The sequence below is a fragment of the Ursus maritimus genome, unplaced genomic scaffold (assembly GCF_017311325.1).
Source record: "Ursus maritimus isolate PB19 unplaced genomic scaffold, ASM1731132v1 scaffold_26, whole genome shotgun sequence".
Classification (NCBI taxonomy): Eukaryota; Metazoa; Chordata; class Mammalia; order Carnivora; family Ursidae; genus Ursus; species Ursus maritimus.
This window is the reverse complement of record NW_024425119.1, coordinates 24,820,942-24,842,829: the sequence shown is the minus strand read 5'-3', so window position 1 is coordinate 24,842,829 and position 21,888 is coordinate 24,820,942. Positions and strand designations below refer to the sequence as shown.

General features: G+C 38.7%; 1 protein-coding gene and 1 pseudogene across 4 annotated transcripts in view; both read left to right on the top strand.

Moving 5' to 3' along the window:
* INTS13 (integrator complex subunit 13) overlaps nucleotides 1–9,641 on the top strand; it is a 28,464-nt gene extending 18,823 nt beyond the window's left edge. The window contains exons 12-17 of one of the 4 annotated variants that reach the window (XM_008693146.2): nucleotides 782–952; nucleotides 1,203–1,357; nucleotides 1,665–1,895; nucleotides 3,872–4,011; nucleotides 8,321–8,456; nucleotides 9,216–9,641. In XM_008693146.2, coding sequence (XP_008691368.1) covers nucleotides 782–952; nucleotides 1,203–1,357; nucleotides 1,665–1,895; nucleotides 3,872–4,011; nucleotides 8,321–8,456; nucleotides 9,216–9,255 — 873 coding nt within the window. In that variant the 3' untranslated portion in view covers nucleotides 9,256–9,641. The remainder of the gene's footprint in view (nucleotides 1–781; nucleotides 953–1,202; nucleotides 1,358–1,664; nucleotides 1,896–3,871; nucleotides 4,012–8,320; nucleotides 8,457–9,215) is intronic. The other 3 variants (XM_008693149.2, XM_008693148.2, XM_008693150.2) reach the window with 3 other exon arrangements.
* A 9,023-nt stretch (nucleotides 9,642–18,664) lies between these two features.
* LOC103665276 lies at nucleotides 18,665–19,703 on the top strand (annotated as a pseudogene).
* The last annotated feature ends 2,185 nt before the right edge of the window (nucleotides 19,704–21,888 follow it).

Sequence of the window (21,888 nt, the reverse complement as noted above, 5' to 3'; positions counted from 1 at the left end):
TGGTAGAAATTCTGTTCTGATTTTAATTTTTCAGTCCCCCTCCCCTCTTTTATGTTCGGTACTTCATGGTTGTTTACTTTGAGGTGGTTGTGAAAATTAAATGTGATTAATGTGTAGGAATGTACTTTGTAAATCATGAAATGTTACATACTGATCAGAATTTTCTTTATTATTTTTATATCTTTTTTTTAATAAGGAGAAAATAAAGTATTTGTTGTAGAAAATTTAGGGAATATAGATATCTTTTTGATCAGAGTTTTCTTTTTTATTTTTATATCTTTTTTTTAATAAGGAGAAAACAAAATATTTGTTGTAGAAAATTTAGGGAATATAGATATCTTTTTAAATCAAAAACAAGGACTAAATCACCTATAATTCCATCATTCAAAAATCACCACTGTTAACATTTTTTTGATGTTATGTCAAGGAATTTTTAAGTAAGCATTGGTATTCTAATATGATTAATCCCTTCCTTTATCTGTGTATGATATAAAAGAGTTAAATTATAGAAGTGAAGAAATATGAGTGTTCCTTGGTTTTTAAAAAGTAGAAAGAACCATGAATGCATTTGTGTTTGAGCCTTTCTTCATCTCCACTGTAATAAAGGCTGATAGGCTTCATGTTCAAAAAGAAGGGAAAAAATTAGTAAGGGGACTGTTAGAGGAAATACTTTGTTGCATATCACAGGACAGAAGACATCAGGGAAACAGACTATTACATGTAATCCATACTGAAACATTAGAAAATAGTTTCTAATTTTATTTTATTTGGTTATCATTAGGATTTTGGTGAATTTATGAGGGAAAACAGATTAACTCCTTTTCTAGACCCCAGATATAAAATCGATGGAAGTCTTGAGATCCCTTTGGAGCGAGCAAAAGATCAGTTAGAAAAACACACCCGTTACTGGCCTATGATTATTTCACAAACCACCATTTTTAACATGCAAGCGGTAAGTATTAAATAGTTTTCAACCTTTCTTCTAGATTAGTTATATGTTCTTTACAGATATCATTTCGTGAGCAAAGAATCAAATATATGAGTTTGCTACAGATAAAGAATTACTAATAGAAAATTGAAATGGTGGTTATGGGTTATCTCACCATGGTGATGTTTAAAATCAATTGAGGTTCTCCCTAGATGCTTTGATATTTGTTTTTCAAGACAGATTTTCTTTTTATTTCTTAAAAAAATTCTAACAGGTAGTTCCATTAGCCAGTGTTATTGTGAAAGAATCTTTGACAGAAGAAGATGTGTTAAACTGTCAAAAAACAATATACAACTTAGTTGATATGGAAAGGAAGAATGATCCTCTGCCTATTTCCACAGTTGGTACAAGAGGAAAAGGCCCTAAGAGGTAGTTTTTCTTACTTTCTCTCTATATCACATTACTTGATACATACTGTTTTTTAAGCTAACGCATTTCATATGTAAATTATATGGTTGGAGGTGTATATAGGTACATATATATGATTGAGATGAAATGATATAAAATACAGAATAGCAGAAATGGATATTATAACTTAGAATTACACCATGAACTAGCTAGGAAGAAAAAGTCCATGTTTAATGATTCCTTTTATTTTATTTTACCAGTAGCAAGTGACACTTCAATATTATTTAAAGAGTATTTCTAAGAACCTTATTTTAAATCTTTACTTCAGAGATGAACAATACCGTATCATGTGGAATGAATTAGAAACCCTTGTCAGAGCTCATATCAACAACTCGGAGAAACATCAGAGAGTCTTGGAATGTCTGATGGCATGTAGGAGCAAACCCCCAGAAGAAGAAGAACGAAAGAAACGAGGAAGAAAGAGGGAGGACAAAGAGGACAAATCAGAGAAAGCAGTGAAAGATTATGAACAGGAGAAATCTTGGCAAGATTCAGAAAGGTGACTTGTTGCTAATGTAGTGCCATGGTCCCTTTTGGCGTATCACATTCTGTGTATAGCACATTCGTACATTCATTTAGTATGTATTTATTTCACTTTATAACTATAATTTTATCATTTTTAAAATCTAAGATGTCTTGTTGGGGTTAAGAGTTGTAGGGACACCTGGGTGGCTCAGTTGGTTAAGCGTTTGATTTGGTTTCAGCTCAGATCATGTGATCTCAGCGTTGTGAGATGGAGCCCCAAGTCTGGCTCCTTGCTAGGCATGGAGCCTGCTTAAGATTCTCTCCCTCTCCCTCTGCCCCTACCATGCTACCCCTGTGTGTATACGCATTTGCGCGTGTTCTCTCTCTCTCTCCTCTCTCTCTCAAAAAAAAAAATGTAATTTTTTTTTACTGTTGGGGCAAAGGTAGTGTTTAATTTTTTCCTAATGAACTTCTGAAAATCATAATATACCGTGTTTGGTATCAGTCTTTGCTTTATGCATTATGAATATCAAAGATGTGGTTTTATTTCTTTGTTCGGTAAATACTAAATGCCTTGGATATGTCAGGCATTTGGTGTCAGATTTCTTGCCCTGGAAGAACATACAGTGTTGTGGTAGAGAGAGGCATGTAAGTCACTGATTATAGCAAAGTATGGAAAATGCAGTTATAAAAGTAGGCACAGGATGTCCTTGGGAGCATAGAGGAAGAGCAGTCTTTTTTTTTTTTTTTTTTTTAAAGATTTTTTATTTATTTATTCAACAGAGATAGAGACAGCCAGCGAGAGAGGGAACACAAGCAGGGGGAGTGGGAGAGGAAGAAGCAGGCTCATAGCGGAGGAGCCCGATGTGGGGCTCGATCCCATAACGCTGGGATCACGCCCTGAGCCGAAGGCAGACGCTTAACCGCTGTGCCACCCAGGCGCCCCAGAGGAAGAGCAGTCTTATTTCTGAAAACCTTCTGCAATAATGCACTCTTTTTCCTTAGTTTGTGATTTATATGATAACATCAAGGTTAAATTTAAAAAAAACATAGAAAGTAATAAAGGCTTCTAAATAAAAGTATCATAACATTTCAGCTGGCTTTGTCTTCTGCCTCCTAGCCAGAAATCAGGCAAAGAATCAGGTAAATACTATAATGGCGATGTTAGTTAAGGCCCTTAAAAACAAAATGGAACCTACTATGGAAAATTTCAAACATCTACAACAATAGAACAAATAGTTACTCATTTATTCTTAACAATTCATGGCAGATCTCATTTCATATATATCCACAGTCACTCACCTCACCACCACCACCACTATTCCTCCCACATGGGAATATTTTGAAACTAATTCTAAGAAATCATATCATTTCATCCAAAAATAAGTAGAACATTTTATTCTCTTTGACCATAGAAGTTCATTTCTTTCTTAGGCCTATTGAACTTCTGAAACAGAATTAGCTCACTTTAAGAAGAGGGGGAAAAACGTATTCTCGTTCAGACACACTGATCTTTATATATTTTGAGGTGTTTCTGTTCTCTGATGAAACTCAAAATGAGCTTAGAGGTTAGTTCTTAATTTGCGGACTGTAAATACATTTCTACAGCACATAAACTAGGACACAAGTGATGATAGATTTCTTAATCTTATTTGTAATTTGAAATAGTATTTTGTCCATATTTGTAAAAATTAAAATTGTGACATTTCTTCTAAAGATTACATTTCTGACATTTTTAACTTCTTAAATTTTCCTCCGATGTTTTCTTATTTTACAGTGAACTATATTACTGAATTATTACATTATTGTGGGAGGAAAAGGGAAATATGTTTAATTCATTAAGTTTTCTTACCCGATTCTAGGTTGAAGTTTATCTTTTGATTAGTTTCTGGGTTTCCTCTGTGAGAGCAGCTTTTATTAAAACCAATTTGCAAAGTTTAGTTTAATTATTGAACCAGTTAGGTTTTTAAAAATTTAAACTTTAAATTTTATTGTTTGTCCCTCTAAAAGATTAAAAGGAATCTTAGAACGTGGAAAGGAGGAGTTGGCTGAAGCTGAGATTATAAAAGATTCGCCTGATTCCCCAGAACCTCCAAACAAAAAGCCCCTTGTTGAGATGGATGAAACTCCACCAGTAGAAAAATCAAAAGGTAGGGTAAGAATTGTGTTGGTAACTATGTTTGTAAAAAGTTTTCTAATTTAGTTCGTTTTCTGCAGTGTCATTTAATATTGTTGTATATATGAGGAAGAGCTACTAACTGTTCCTGGATGTCCTTTGGGAGATTCTTTTTACAGCCTTGGAAAATACAGGCAGAAAATGTATTTGTGGCACTAAAGAAAAAGTAGTGTCATACCTTCATTAATGAAGCCTTTGGAAAATAAGCACTTTTATTATAAAGTCTGTGTTTTAAGAAATTTTAATTATGTAAACTTGACTTCATTTACATTACTGATTCTATACTAAGTATGCTAGGTTTATTGAAGACAAACTCTTTTCCTTAAACTCCTACTGAACTTAGGAATAGATCTAATATTACCCATCTCCAGTGTGGTGTGAATGAGTTTCAGTAAAGGAATTATAAGTAATGTTTTCATTGTAAAAAAAAAAAGCCACAATGTTTTAATTTCATTTTATCTCTTATTTATAGACTGAAATGCTTAATTCCTTCTTGAAGGAATTCTGGGTATCAGAGATATGAGTTGGGTTTGGGGGCTCCTGAAATTGTAGGCTTTAGTTGTCTTGAAGATAAATTAGATTTAGTCCTTTTGGGATAAATGGCAAGGTAATAAGACCTGGGGGCTGGCCATTATGATTTTTGGGAGCTCATCCTAGGGAGAAGCCTTGTTTGTGTTCTTATATACTTCTCCTTAGTGTATATATAATGTGATACCTGTAAATATTCTCCATTCACTGATTTCTTTGAAGTCAGAGATAAAGGTGATCTTACAATATTTGCCTTTCAGGCATTAACCAGAGTGCCTGGAAAATAAATAAATGTCTGATAAATTATTCTAGTTCTTACAGGCCAAAATATGCCGATTGATTAGGATGAGAAATTTAGGCTTAATCTAAACAATGCTTCGATGTTGCTTGGAAAATAGAACTCCAAAAATTATTTGTTAGTGACAGAATTACAAGCAACCAAACCCTATTAGTAAAAAAATAATTAAATAACAGTGTGTCTGTAGGGTGGAATTTATATAATAAGCCCAAGAATAATGATTACTGTTCCCTCTTGCTAATGTGTGTCATTCAGATCTCAACTTTAAGTCCTTTTTCAGGAATGACTTCCTGACCTCCATTCCTAATTAAGTTAGGTGCTTCCATTGCACCCCAGGATTACACTGGGGTAGCACTTAGAGTCCTGCATTGACACTGCTTATTGACTTCATGCCTCTACTACTAATCTGAAACATTTTAAAATATTGGGCTTTTTATTTTTTTAAGTAGGCTCCATGCCCAATGTGGGGCTTGAACTCGCGGCCTGGTGACTAAGAGTCTCATGTTCTACCAGCTGAGCCAGCCGGGTACCCAAAATGCTGGGACTTTTAAGAATTTATTGTTATGGGACACCTAAGTGGCTCAGTCAGTTAAGTGTCTGCCTTTGGCTCAGGTCGTGATCCCAGGGTTCTGGGATCAAGTCCCACATCAGGCTCCCTGCTCAGTGGGGAGCCTGCATCTACCTCTGCCTGCTTCGTCCTCAGCCGGTCACTCCTGCTGCTAAATAAATAAAATCTTTAGAAAGTACTAATAAGAAGAAAAAATAATAAAATAAAATTTACTCTTATATCACTACCACTCAATTTCCTGGCCCATAGTAGAAGTTCAGCTATTACTTGTTGAATGAGTGAATGAATGAATATATAAGGTAAAGAGAAAAAAAGCAGGCTACAAAACCATATACACCATGATCTCCATTTTATTTTTAAAAAGAAGTTTGTATACACACATAAACCGGCTTGTCACTTTATTTATTTATTTTTTTGTCACTTTAAATTAAATAGATCCCTGATGCTTCACACATTGGAAGCACTAAATGTAGTGGCCCATATGAGAAGCAGCTTAGTTGCAAATCGCTGTCTTCAACTCTTATAACTTTCCTTTCAAGGCTAGTACTTGAAATTTGTTTCTTCTTCCATTACAACCTAAGTCACATGTCTCTTCTAATCAGCAACTTATATGGACCTTTTATTATAGACTGTAGTTTCATCTGTTTTGGGAAATGACTTCCCAAGACTCTCCAAAGTGAATTTTGTGCCTGAGATATACTCTGCCTACAAGGTTGGGCTATTCCAAATAGGCCCTCTAGATTTGGTGAAAATCTCTTCAGCTCTCTTTGTATGATGAAATAACAGAAAAGCCAAAATGTCATTTTCTTGGCATTGAAGAAAGACCAGAATATTTATAGCTGTTAGAGCCAGGGGTATTATGATTTCATTTCTTCCTTTGTATGTTGTTTTCTAAATTTTATCTAATGAACATGTATTAGTTTTATAATAAGAAAAAGAAAAGACTTTTGTTAATTTAGTTTTGGAAAAGGTATATGCAGTAATTTTAACTTGTTTTGGTGTGCATTCTGTGAGTTAAACAGTTCCATCACCCAAAAGATTCTCTAGGACTGCCCCTTTGTAATCATCCTACACTGTTCTTACTCCCGGTCGTGTATAACCATTTATATGTTTTCTTCTCCTATAATTGTGCCTTTTTCAGAATACCATATAAATGAAATCCTAAAGTATAGTGCCTTTTGAGGTTGGCCTACTTGATATAGCATAATGCATCTGAGATTCATCTGTGTTGTGTGTTTGTCAGGTTTTTTTTTTAACCTATTGTATATAACTAGCTTTATTAGAATCCGCCAACTCATTTTTCCAAACTGGGTGTATCATTGTGCATTCCCACCAGCAGTTAATGAGAGTTCAGGTGGTTCTGCATCCTCAAGAGCACTTGTTAGATTTCTTTCTTTTTCCTCCTCTGCTAGGTATGTAGTAGTATTTCATGATGGTTTTCATTTTCTATTTCCCTCATGACTGATGATGGTGAGCCTCTTTTCATTTGCTTATTTTCCATCTGTATATATTTCTTTAATAAAGGGCTTATTCAGATATTGTGGTTATATTTAAATTGGGTTGTCAGAGTTTTTTGTTGGATTTTGAGAATTCTTTATTTATTCTGGATACACATGCTTTGTTGGATATGTGATTTGCAAATATTTTCTCCCAGTCTGGTTTGTCTTTCTCCTAACATTAGGTGACTTTTGCAGAGCTGAAATTTCTAATTTTGATGAAGTCCAGTATATCAGAAAATTTTTTATGGTTATCCTTTTGGTGTTAATCTATAAGAAATCTTTGCATTGCCCAAAGTCACAGAGGTTTATTCTAACCTACATGTTTTTTTAGGAGTTCTGTAGTTTTAGATTTTACATTCAGGCCATGATCCATTTTGAGTTTGGTTTTTTTATTTTTTCCATATGGTGTAAGATATGAGTCAGTGTTCTTTTTTTTTTTTTTAATGTAATATCCTAATTGTTCCAGCAGCATTTGTTGAAAAGACTATTTTTTTCTTCATTGAATTGCCTTTGTACCTTTATCAGATATCAGTTGATTTTATATGTGGGAGTCTATTTCTGGGTTTTCTCTTCTGTTCCATTGGTCCACGTATCTGTCCTTTTGCCAGTACAATACTGTCATGATCACTATAAGCAGAGTTTTAAAATCAGGTAGTGAGTCTTCTTTTTTCTACTTTTCAGAATTGTTTTGGCTGTGCTAGTGCTTTGCCTTTTTTTATATTGTGCAGGAAAGAGAGAACATAGTAAGCTTGAAACTATTATCATTAAGAAAGCCTCCTTACAAGTTTGGCCCATGGTTGGCATCTGGGAACTTGGCTTTTAAAACATTCCCTATATGATGAAGTTATTTTGTCTTACATCTGAACTGAACACTTGCCTTCCACCTTAGAGTCTGGACTTTTGGTAATTGTAGTTTGGCAGAGAATGCCTTTGTGTCCAGCTCTTAATAATCCAGGATTCTGAGTCTTACACAGGCTTCCTGGCAGAAATTTTGTACACACATGGCTACATTTTTGCTGCTGGAGGGACTATGCACTTGGTGTGACCCCCTCACTGCAGGGAGAGAGCATGGAAAGCCTACAGGTGGATTCTTCCGTCCTTTGCTTAGTGTATCTTTTGCTCTTACTGATCTGGCTGTGTATCCTTACTCTGTTGCTGCAGTGATTCTTAGCCTCAGATTATAACTTCATGTTTAGTTACTTGAATCCATCCAACAAATCACCAAACTAGTAGCTGGTCTTGGGAACCCCTGAACATTTGGAATAAGGAAAGATGATATTCTTTAATTATATAAAATTAACAATGGAATTAAAAGTGAATTTTTTAAATTTGAAAAATTTGAAGTAATAAATTGTTCTACCTTTTCCTCTTCTTTCACATGTAACACCAGGGCCGGTGTCCTTATTATCCCTGTGGAGTAATAGAATCAATACTGCCAATTCCAGAAAACATCAGGAGTTTGCTGGACGTTTGAACTCTGTTAATAACAGAGCTGAATTATATCAACATCTTAAAGAGGAAAATGGGTCTGTATTATTTATTGTAGAAATTGGTTTTCCTAATTGCTTTATTATAAGTTAAAGTAATAAACACTGCTTGTTTGTTGTGTTCAGCAATTTTTTTATTACTAATATAATGAGCTGATACATGTTACCTATAAAGAGAAAGAATTAACTGCTTTGATTCTTGGTACTTAAAAAAGATTTGATTATATTGATCGTAACCCTGAAAGTACTCCTTAGAGGGTGTCATTGCTCAGTAAACATCACAGAGGGAAAAATCGGGGAACAACTTAATATACAATACTGAATCTTATAAAAAATGGGGGAGAAATACTTTTCTATTAAGCAATACAGTATTAGCAATGTTGATTTTAATTGAATTAAGTCTCAGGTCTGGTTATTTTAATATCCCTTTTGGAAGACCTCTTGAAAATGTATTGGTAAAGGAGTTTCTTTAGTGGAAAAGGAAATAAATTTTTGACTAAATGGTAGAGATTTTTTTCCTTAGTTTTCAAGCTTGAGCAGGTAACATGAAAAAAGTGACTTTTGAAATGAAACCTTGGGAAAGTGACTATTTCTCTGCGCTTCAGTTTTCACTCTTATCTGTGAAAAAAGGAAGGTAGAGTAACCTGAGGGACCCTAACTGTAGTCCTTTTCTAAAGGACTGATGTTCTTTTGTCTTATGAATATATAGAGTTTAATTTCGTTTGAAAGTTGGAGAAAAAATCTGGGTAGTTACTGAATGACTTATTTTACCACTCATCTTTTCCTTCTGTTTTTCAGAATGGAGACAACAGAAAATGGCAAAGCCAGCCGGCAGTGAGCAATGACTTGAGGAACTAAAATTTACTATATTGCATACGTATTTTGGGCAGAATTTGTTATAAGTACTTTTACAGCAAGATTGTACAGTTATGTTGCCTGGACTGGTTTTTACATTTTTAAAATATTTCAACTAACTTTATCTTTTTTGTATTAATTGTAAAATTGGCACATATATCAAAAAATATACATTTGAAATTTGTCCTTCCAAATCACACAAATTTATTTTATGGTAAAAGGATGTTCCCTCTGGAAATGTTTTTTAAAAAATTCTTAGGCTTCTCTTTGCCAAATAAAACTATTAAAATTTCTGAATGCAAAATATTAGAGTGTTCTTTTAGAAGAAAGATAATTCATTTGTTGACTAACAATTTTTAAACATTAAAAAAACTATCAGGATTTAGGTGAGATTTGTAATATTTAATATAAAATCTTTTCTATTAGTCCGCATCATATACAGTGCTTTTCCAAATAAGAATGTTGTTTTGTTTATTTTATATCTTACTTTAAATTATTTTGTGTACATGTTGGCCATTTAAAAGCAGAATTTATATTTACCCATTTGAATAATGTTGCATTTTTTTTCCTGCTAAAACTGTACTGTCCATTCACTTTTCATATTGAAAAGAAGCGTGAAGTTTACTTCATAGACTTAGAAGAAAGGAAGTTACTAGGTGGTTTGTTTTTAGCCTAGAACAGAATCTTGGTCTCTTTACCTCTCAGAAATGTCATGGTTGTATGCCGTGTATTTGGTGAGACTTCTTCATCTGGAGGCTCATAACATGCTACAAGAAACATGCTGTTTCAGTGTTAAATGCGAATTCTAGGCTTGTCATTTTTCCTTGAGTGTTCATAGAGGAGGACAAAAGCTTTGCTTAAACATAGAGTCAGTATTTTCTATTAAAACTACTGGTGTTTCAACAAGGGTTTGCTGGGCTCCCTTGTCAAGCCAGTGAAATTAATATTGCTCTTTTATCAACTCCTATCTTGGTCCCAGCCCTTGCATCTGTCCTCTCCCCTAAGCTAGAGCCATTTTATTCCTTACCACCGTGTGTAAATATTCACCTACGCACAAGAATGACCAGGCCTCGTTAGTGCCTTGAAGATTTAGGGAGCTATAATCCAGTCCTGAATTATTGCATTATATATAATTCTGTTTGGGTTCTGATGTTTGTGTCTTATTCTAGATACCCAGTTTTCAACTTGTGCCCACTTGGGGTTCCTGGTTTATTTCTTCATCCAAAATGTTTCTTGCACAATGCATCTTCAAAGACTGGGATCCCTTTGTACTCTTGACTTATGCTTCTCCCTTTCCAGTGTGCTAGGACCATGCTGCCTGTTTACAGTCTTGTCTTATCTACATCACAGTCTGCATTTTTAGGTACTATTTATGAACTGTTGTTACTGTGCTCTACCAAGGGGGAGAGGAGATATTTTTATGGCTTCATTCAGAACTACTGTGCCAGTAGCCTTCTGTATTATTCCCTGTTGGTTGTCAACATCTAGCTGACTCATTCAGCTTGCTTAACTACATGTCTTTTGAGCATCTCCCAGTTCACCACCCCCACAGAGGATCAGGCTTTACTTGGCCTTATCTTGAGATACATTCCAGCCTTTTGATGAAAGCAACCATTTTAGGATGAACATAGAAGAATGACTATTAGTTGTTGGTTCTTTTGAAACAGGAACCATATTAAGGACTTACTAGTCAAGAGAAGTAGAATTTAAATTTTAAAAAGTTACCCATTCAAAACTGGAATCTAAGCTTAAGTCCAGACATTATGATTGCAGGAATCAAAGTTACCCTAGAGAGAACAGGTGCACTTTAAATTAAAAGATTCTGACAAAGCATCATGGTAGCAAAAGATGTCCCATGTTTTTGTCTCTTCCCACCCTCCAAAACAAAAATTTGGCATTCACCTAAGACAAAAGTGCCTTTGAGGGAACTGCAGAATCCAGCATCTATCATATGCCAAAGAACCTGGGAGGAGTCTCACCTACCTGTGTGTCAGGTAATAGGGAGACAAATCTTCGTTCCATCTATGGACCATGCACTAGTTTGTGAACTGGATCCAGTCCCTCTTCAGCCATGTTCCAGGAGCCCCTAGAATATACTACCTGAGACAATTACCCATGGACAAAAGAGCCTTTGTGGAAGTCCAGATTTCTAGAGAAGTTTCAACACACCACTGGAACAAAAAACAAAACAAAAAATACAAGTCTGGACACACTGAAGTGGGTACAAGAAACAGCTTGACTTTACCTGCATCACACTTTCTCCAAGGCAGCACAGCCTAAGGCCAAGAGAGACCTCAGCCCATTATTTGTCCCATGGGTGAAAGGGAGAATGTGTGTGTACCTGGCTTCCCCAGCTGTGCAGGACACTGCCAACAGGTCTCCTTTCTCTACCCATCCAGAGTACTGAATCTTGAGCTACATGAATGGGAGGCGGGAAAAGGCTGGGAGAACAACAGATAGGACTCTTGGAAGGCATTGAAGGAATGTGGATCCTACTGACTGCATTCAGATGCTTGGAAGAAACACTTACAACCTGTTGGGAATGTCTTACCCATGGCTTTCTCCAACTAGCCCATGGGCAACCTCCAGCACTCCACATGACTCAATCACACCCCCGCCACTCTGGCCACCTTGCTGTGCACATTCCTGAAGGCAGTGGTGAGAAATCAGATAGATAGCTAGTGAACACATGCAGAAAGCTGGCTCAAATCTGCAGGCCAAGTGAGATCACAAACTTCAGTACCACCTTTGGGAAAATGAGAGAGGCTGACAGCACTCTGCCTGGTGCATTGCAGGATCCAGAGAAGGCATACAAAGCTTAAAATGTTGCCACAAGGGGGAGCAAGAAGTGTGGAACAGATGTACCCAAAGATTGTCTGAGATAGTCTCAGAACCTAGGAGAGCTGATAGTATCTATCGCTCCCAAAGGCAGTTAGTATTGGAAGAGTTGACTGCTACTTGAAGAGCGAAGTCAACTATGCAAACTTCAAGGCCAAGAAAAATCAAAGTAATGACCTCACCAAGGTATCCCAGTCTTTCTGTAACTGAACCCAAAGACGTGGAGACCTATGACTTACCCAATGAAGAATTCAAAATAGCTGTTATAAGAAAACTCCATGAGCTATAACACAAGAAGACAATTCAACAATATCAGAAAAGCAATACATGAACAAAATGAAAAGTAGAACAGAAAAACCATAAAGAATGAAAAATTCTGGAGAAATGGATGAAGTGAAAAGGAAAATGCAATAGAGAGCATCAACAATAGGAGATCAATCGAAAGAATCTGTGAGATAGAAGACCGGGATTTTGAAATTATCCAGTCAGAGGAGAGCAAAGAAAAAGAATGAAAGAGTGAAGAAAGCCTAGGTGTTCTATGAAATGCCATCTAAAGAACCAATTTGTGAATTATTGGAATTTCAGAAAGACAAGAGCAGAAGGAGCAGAAAGCTTATTTAAAGAAATAATGGATGAGAACTTCCCAAATCTGGATATCTAAATTTATGAAGCTCATAAGTGACCAAGCAAAATTAAAGAGATCTTCTTCAAGATACATTATACTAAAACTCTAAAAAAAAAAAAAAGAAAGAAAGAAAGAAACTTAAAAGCAGCAAGAGAAGAAAAAGCTTCTAATTTTCAAGTTAATCCCCATAAAGCTATTAGCAGATTTCTCAGAAGAAACCTTACAGGCCAGAAGAGAGTGAGATCTAGCAGGAGTGCTAAAAGAAAAGAAAACAAAACAAAACCAAAAAAACCCTGACAAATGGGAACACTTTGTGGCTAAGCTGCCCTTCAGAAATGAAGGAGAGGTAAAGAATTTTCCCAGACAAAAGCTGAGGGAATTCATCACCACTAGAGTTGCCTTACGAGAAATGCTGAGGAAGGGGGCTAGCAAGATGGCGGAGGAGTAGGAGACCTAAATTTTGTCTGGTCCCAGGAATTCAGCTAGATAGCTACCAAAGCATTCTGAACACCTACGAACTCAACAGGAGATCGAAGAAAAGAATAGCAGCAACTCTATGAACAGAAAAGCTACCACTTTCTGGAAGGTAGGAGGTGCGGAGAAGTCAATCAGGTGATATATGGGAAGATAGACCGCGGTGGGGAGGGAGCTGCGTTAGCCCACTACGGGAAAGTGATAGAAATGCGGAGCACAAAATCAAACCTTTTAGAAACCTGCTCTGGTGAGGGATGTTGCTCCAGTATAAGCCAGGGGGTGGGACCCTCGCTGGGACAGTGTGGTCTCAGGACCCTCAGGGTCACAGAAAGACTGGGGGTGCCTGAGTGTGGCAGAGCTCCCAGGTATCGGACCGGGGAAGCCGCTGCAAAGAGTGAGCCGAGGAGTGGGCTCTCAGCTCGGGATGGTCATAAACCGGGATCCGTGGCACAGTTGGGCCCCTGCTCTTCGAGCTAGGGCCCAAAAAGCGGCAGATCTGGGGAGAACCCTCTTCCTCCCCCGGGGGAGAAGCGGCACTGAGCGTGCTGCAGGAATCTACTGGGTTTGGAGACTCTAAACAGGGTTGTGTGCCAGAGATAGAAATGCTCGGACACAGGCCAGGTGAGCACAGAGTGCGGCCAGAGACCAGGGAGACAGGAGTGATTGACTGCTTTTCTCTGAGGGCGCACTGAGGAGTGGGGTCCTGAGATCTTGCCTCCTTTGGGGCCAGAGATTGGGAGGCCGCCATTTTTATTCTCGTCCTCTAAAGCTGTACGGAAAGCCTTCAGGGAACAAAAGCTACTGAGAGCAAACCCGAGCTGTTGATTTAGCCTGCCCCTGGCAGGGGCAGTGCAATTCCACCTGGGGCAAAGACGCTGGAGAACACTGCAACAGGCTCCTCCTACAGAAGATCAGCAAGACCATCCAGCCAAGAACAAGATTACTAATCAATGAGAACTGCAAAATTCCGGCATTAGGGGAATACAGCACATAGCATTTTCCCGTGATTCTTTAGTCTTTCAAAGTTAATTTTTAAAATTTTGTATGACTTTGTTTTATTCACCCGCCTGATCGATCACATTCCCTCCTTTTTTTTTTTTTAATTTTCTTCTTTCTGTTTTCAACCAACTTCTTATATATCAATTACTTTTTAAAAATCTTTTTTAATTTTCATTTTTACAGTCATATACCATCCCTTCATTGTATTTACCCTTATTTTTGTGTGTGTGTATATATATATAAACTCTTCTTTCTTTAAAATTTTGGGAGGCAGTTTCTAATAACAGACCAAAATACACCGAAAATCTAGTGTGTGGCTCTGTTCTATTCACCAGCCTGACCATATTCTTTTTTTTTTTTTTCTCCCCCACCCCGGGTTTTGGGTCTATTCTAATTTCTTTAGTGTATATTTTTCTAGGGTCGTTGTTACCCTTTTAGCATTTTGTTCTCTCATTCATCTATTCTTCTCTAGACAAAATGACAAAACGGAAAAACTCACCTCAAAAAAAAAAAAAAAAGAGCAAGAGGCAGTACCAACTGCCAGGGACCTAATCAACACGGACATTAGTAAGATGTCAGAACTAGAGTTCAGAATGATGATTATAAAGATACTAGCTGGGCTTGAAAAAAGCATAGAAGATATTAGAGGATCCCTTTCCGGAGAAATAAAATCTAACCAAGTCAAAATCAAAAAGGCTATTAATGAGGTGCAATAGAAAATGGCCACCCTAACTGCTAGGATAAACGAGGCAGAAGAGCAGATGATACAGAAGACCAAATGATGGAGAATAAAGAAGCTGAGAAAAAGAGAGATAAACAACTACTGGATTGCAAGGGGAGAATTTGAGAGATAAGTGATACCATAAGGTGAAACAATATTAGAATAATTGGGATCCCAGAAGAAGGAGAGAGAGGGGCAGAAGGTATATTGGACTAAATTATAGCGGAGAATTTCCCTAATTTGGGGAAGGAAATAGGCATCAAAATCCAGGAGGCACAGAGAACCCTCCTCAAAATCAATAAAATAGGTCAACACTCCAACATCTAATAGTAAAACTTACAAATCTCAGAGACAAAGAGAAAATCCTGAAAGCAGCGGGGGACAAGAGATCTGTAACCTACAATGGTAGAAACATTAGATTGGCAGCAGACCTATCCACAGAGACCTGGCGGGCCAGAAAGGACTGGCATGATATATTCAGGGCACTAAATGAGAAAAATATGCAGCTGAAAATACTATATCCAGCTAGGCTGTCATTGAATATAGAAGGAGAGATAAAAAGCTTCAAGGCCAAACAAAAACTAAAAGAATTTGTGATCACCAAACCAGCCCTACAAGAAATATTGAAAGGGGTCCTCTAAGCAGAGAGAGCCTAAAAGTAACATAGACCAGAAAGGAACAGAGACAATATACAGTAACAGTAACCTTACAGGCAATACAGTGGCACTAAATTCATATCTTTCAATAGTTACCCTGAATGTAAATGGGCTAAATGCCCCAATCAAAAGACACAGGGTATCAGATTGGATAAAAAAAATAAAAAAAAAAAAACAAGACCTATCTACATGCTGTCTGCAAGAGACTCATTTTAGACCCAAAGACACCTCCAGATTGAGAGTGAGGGGGTGGAAAACCATTTACCATGCTAATGGACATCAAAAGAAAGCTGGGTGGCAATCCCTATATCAGGCAAATTAGATTTTAAACCAAAGACTCTGATTAGAGATGAGGAAGGACACTATAACATACTTAAAGTCTCTAACAAGAAGATATAACAGCTGTAAATATTTATGCCCCTAACGTGGGAGCAGCCAGTTATATAAGCCAATTAATAACAAAATCAAAGAAACACATTGACAATAATACAATAATAGTAGGCGACTTTAACACACCCCTCACTGAAATGGACAGATCATCTAACCAAAAGATCAACAAGGAAATAAGGGCTTTAAATGACACACTGGACCAGATGGACTTCACAAATATTTTCAGAACATTCCATCCCAAAGCAACAGAACACTCATTCTTCTCTAGTGCACATGGAACATACAGGAATTCAGTAAAGTGGCAGGATATAAAATCAATGCACAGAAATCAGTTGTATTTCTATACAACAATAAGACAGAAGAAAGAGAAATTAAGCAGTCTATTCCATTTAAATTGCACCCAAAACCAGAAGATACCTAGTAATAAATCTAACCAAAGAGGCAAAGAATCTGTACTTAGAAAACTATAGAATACTCATGAAAGAAATTGAGGAAGACACAAAGAAATGGAAAAATGTTCCATACTCATGGATTGGAAGAACAAATATTATGAAAATGACTATGCTACCTGGAGCAATCTATATATTTAATGCAATCCCTATCAAAATACCATCAACTTTTTTCACAGAAATGGAACGGATAATCCTAAAATTTGTATGGAACCAGAAAAGACCTCAAATAGCCAGAGGAATGTTGAAAAAGAAAAGTAAAGTTGGTGCATCACAATTCCAGACTTCAAGCTCTACTACAAAGAGGTAATCATCCAGACAGTATGGTACTGGCACAACAACAGACACATAGATCAATGGAACAGAATAGAGAACCCAGAAATGGACCCTCAACGATATAGTCAACTGATCTTAGACAAAACAGGAAAGAATATCCAATGGAAAAAAGACAGTCTCTCCAATAAATGGTGTTGGGAAAATTGGACAAGCACATGCAGAAGAATGAAAATGGATGAAAGACCTAAATGTGAGACAGGAATCCATCGAAATCCTAGAGGAGAACACAGGCAGCAACGTCTTCGACCTCGGCCACAGAAACTTCTTCCTAGACACATTGCCAAAAACAAGGGGAGAAAGGGCAAAAATGAACTATTGGGACTTCATCAAGATAAAAAGCTCTTGCACAGCAAAGGAAACAGTCAACAAAACCAAAAGACAACTTACAGAATGGGAGAAGATACCTGCAAGTGACATATCACATAAAGGGCTAGTATCCAAAATCTATAAAGAACTTATCAAACTCAACACCCAAAGAACAAATAATCCAATCAAGAAATGGGCAGAAGACGTGAACAGACATTTCTGCAAAGAAGACATCCAAATGGCCAACAGACACATGAAAATGTGCTCAACATCACTCGGCATCAGGGAAATACAAATCAAAACCACAATGAGATGCTACCTGACACCAGTCAGAATAGCTAAAATTAACAAGTCAGGAAACAGCAGATGTTGGTGAGGATGGTGAGAAAGGGGAACCCTCCTACACTGTGGGTGGGAATGCAAGCTGGTGCAGCCACTCTGGAAAAACAGTATGGAGGTTCCTCAAAAAGTTGAAAATGGAGCTACCCTATGACCCAGCAATTGCACCCCTGGGTATTTACCCCAAAGATACAAATGTAGTAATCCAAAGGGGCACCTGTACCCATGTTTATAGCAGCAATGTCCACAATAGCCAAACTATGGAAAGAGCCCAGATGTCCATCGACAGATGAATGGATAAAGAAGATGTGGTATATATTTACAATGGAATATTATGCAGCCATCAAAAATGAAATCTTGCCGTTTGCAATGATGGACGTGATTGGAACCAGAGGGTGTTAGGGTAAGCAAAATAAGTCCATCAGAGAAAGAAAATTACCATGTGATCTCACTGATATGTGGAATTTGAGAAACAAGACAGAGGATCATAGGGGAAGAGAGGAAAAAATGCAACAAGATGAAACTAGAGAGGGACACAAACCATAAGAGACTCCTAATCTCAGGAAACAAACAGGGTTGTGGAGAGGGGTAGGAGAGATGGATGGGGTAGCTGCATGATGGACATTGGGGAGGGTATATGCTATGGTGAGTGCTGTGAATTGTGTAAGACTGATGAACCACAGACCTGTACTCCTGAAACAAATAATAATTATATGTTAATAAAATAAATAAATTTAGGGGCACCTGGGTGGCTCAGTCGTTAAGCGTCTGCTTAACCATCTGAGCCACCCCGATGCACCTCACACGGGCATATTTCAATTAGTCAGCAGTACAATTACACCTATGTAAAGGACAAAAGTGTCCAGATGCTAATTTTGTTATGGACATGCTGCTAATGTGAGCAAATCTAGAAATTTCCATATTATTGTAGAGATTTGGAAACTCTGGGATCTGAATTTATACTTGTCAAATTTGATTTCATTGAGATCTCTATTTCCATAATTAAAATGAACACATTTGACTGAACCACATGAAATTGACATTTTTATGTGCAAAACATAATTGAATATTGGCAATTTCATATGGTTCAGTATATGTCTATCCTGTCTGAATATTCAGTAGAAACTATAAATGTAGGAAGTTGTGTATACTGAAACAAGTTCTTCCTAGTGAAAGGTGCGAACTTAATTTAGTGTCTGCTTAGAAGTGTTCCATTTGTGGCTGACCGAGGGTGTCCAGCACAGGGCCGGGATCCGGCCATGCGCTCCTCCCAGGCGCCGCGGAGCAACCAGGTTCCAGACGCCGGCAGTTGGCGCAGTCTTCTCCCTGGCCGGATCCTGAAGGTCGAGTTTGCGCCTCTCAACATCCCGCTGGCGGAGCGGCTGCTGATGGCCGCGGTGCTGCAAAGGGTCCTTCCCGGGGCTCGCAGAGATATGCATTGGAATCACCGTGACACACAACTATTGGTTCCTCTCTATAAGATGGCTTTATTTTGGCATACCCCAGAGCAAGGAGGCTGGAGATCCAACTGGGTCAGAAGCTGGACCGTTTGGAGGTATTTTAAGGACTATTTTCCAGTTCACCTCCTCAAAACTTGGAATTTGGATCCAAGTCACAACTATATATTTGGGTTTCACCCCCATGGAGTGCTTGTGGCTGGAGCCTTTGGAAATTTTTGTACAAATCATTCGGACTTTGAGCTGTTTCCTGGCTTCACCACAAATCTTCATGTGCACCCATTTTGGATCCACTGTCCTCTCTTTCGAGAATATCTGATGACTAGTGAGTCGGTCTCAGTTTCTAAGAAAAGTGTGTCCCGTGTGCTGAGCAAGGAGGGAGGTGGAAACATTTCAATCATTATTCTTGGGAGTGCAGAAGAATCACTGGATGCCTATCCTGGAAAATTCACTCTGTTCATCTGCCAGCAGAAAGGATTTGTTAAAATTGCTTTGACTCATGGTGCCTCCTTGGTCCCAGTGTTTTCTTTTGGAGAAAATGAACTGTTTAAACAAGTTAACAACCTGAAGGCACATGGCTTTGAACTGTGCAGGAGAAGCTACAGAAAATCATGGGGTTTGCTTTGCTGCTGTTCCATGCCGGAGGAATTTTTCAATACAATTTTGGCCTGATGCCCTATAGGAATCTTATCCACACTGTTGTTGGCTGCCCAATCCCTGTCCATCAGACTCTGCACCAAGTCCGGAGCATCAGACCTATATGAAAGAGCCAAGGAAATTACTTGAGGCACACGAAAGGAAGTACGGTATTCCCGAGCACAAAACTCTCATTTTAAAATAACTATACTCTTGAGGAGTTAAGATGGCGGAGGAGTAGGAGACACCGTTTTCAGCCGGTCCTCCGAGTCGAGCTGGATCGGTACCAGACCAGCCTAAACAACCACGGAACCAGCCTGAGACGCAGGAAGACGCATCTGGATCTCTACAAATGAACATCTCCAGTGCTGAGGAGGGACGAACCAAGCGGGGAGCCGCGAATCCGCGCACAGATATCGGAAGATAAACGGAAGGGGGAGGGAGCTGACGCGCTCAGGCGCCAGGAAGCAGTAGCAACCTGCACTGGGGAGCTGGCAGGACTCGAGGATTGGTAACCATGAGAAAGCAGACTGAAACCGGGAGCCCGGGAATGCGTGGGTGACCAGACTGAAAACAGGAGCTTCGGAGCACTCACTGGAACCGGACTGATACTGGGAGCTCAGAAGCCCATGTGTGACCAAACTGAGAGCAGGCGCTCTGGAGTGCACGCTTGAACTAGGCTGAAACGGGGAGCTTGGGGGCGCGTACGGGAACTGGGGTCAGCTGGCAGTGTTAGAAGCACAAAGGACAGAGATGTGCCAGCCCTGAAAGCGAGGGCTAGGAGAGTGACTGTGGGGCATACATCCCTGCACGCTGCGGGGTTTTTAGCAGCACCGACGGAAACAGAGTTAAAGTGTCCAGGAGAGCTCAGTGGAGAGCAGACTGCGATCTCTGTTCTGAGACAGAGGCTAGGATACGGCCATTGCTGCTCTGACTCTCAAAAGAGTCATAGAGGTAGGCAGGGAGTTAAGATGGCGGAGTAGGGGACCCCTTTTTCAGCCGGTCCCCCCCACTCCCCTGCTTCTGTTCCCTCTCTCGCTGGTTGGCTGCCACATAAATAAATAAATAAAATCTTTAAAGAAGAAGCCCACATCCCTAAGATCCCTATAAAACAAGGGGCACGGCCTGGGACCCAGTCAATAATTTGGGCTCTGGACAACCCCGCAACCTCTCCTCATCAGAATGACAAGAAGGAGAAGCCCCCCCCAGCAAAGAAAAGACAGTGAGTCTGTGGCCTCTGCCACAGAAATAATGGATATGGATGTAACCAAATTATCAGAAATGGAATTCAGAGTAACGATGGTCAAAATGATGAGTAGAATTGAAAAAACTATTAACGAAAAGGTTACTGAGAATATAGAATCCCTAAGGACGGAAATGAAAGCGAATCTGACGGAAATTAAAAATTCTATGAGCCAAATGCAGGCAAAACTAGAGGCTCTGACGGCCAGGGTCACAGAAGCAGAGGAACGGGTTAGTGAATTGGAGGATGGGTTAATAGAGGAAAAAACCAAAATAGAAGCTGCTCTTAAAAAAATCCAAGCCCACGAATGTAGGTTACGGGAGATTACTGACTCAATGAAACGATCCAATGTTAGAATCATCGGCATCCCCGAGGGGGTGGAGAAAAACAGAGGTCTAGAAGAGATATTTGAACAAATTGTAGCTGAAAACTTCCCTAATCTAGCGAGGGAAACAAACATTCGTGTCCAAGAGGCAGAGAGGACCCCTCCCAAGCTCAACCACGACAAACCTACGCCACGTCACGTCATAGTGCAATTCGCAAATATTAGATCCAAGGATACAGTATTGAAAGCGGCCAGGGCAAAGAAATTTCTCACGTACCAAGGCAAAGGCATCAGAATTACGTCAGACCTGTCTACACAGACCTGGAATGAGAGAAAGGGTTGGGGGAGCATATTTAAAGCTCTTTCAGAGAAAAACATGCAGCCAAGGATCCTTTATCCAGCAAGGCTGTCATTCAGAATTGATGGAGAAATAAAGACATTTCAGAATCGCCAGTCACTAACCAATTTCGTAACCACGAAACCAGCCCTACAGGAGATATTACGGGGGGTTCTATAAAAGTAAAAAGGCCCCAAGAGTGATACAGAACAGAAAGTCACAGCCAATACAAACAAAGACTTTACTGGCAACATGGCATCATTAAAATCATATCTCTCAGTACTCAGTCTTAATGTAAATGGTTTGAACCATCCCATAAACGCCACAGGGTTGCAGATTGGATAAAAAGAAATGACCCATCCATTTGCTGTCTACAAGAGACTCATTTCGAACCCAAAGATGCATTCAGACTGAGAGTAAGGGGATGGAGTACCATCTTTCACACAAATGGACCTCAAAAGAAAGCTGGGGTAGCAATTCTCATA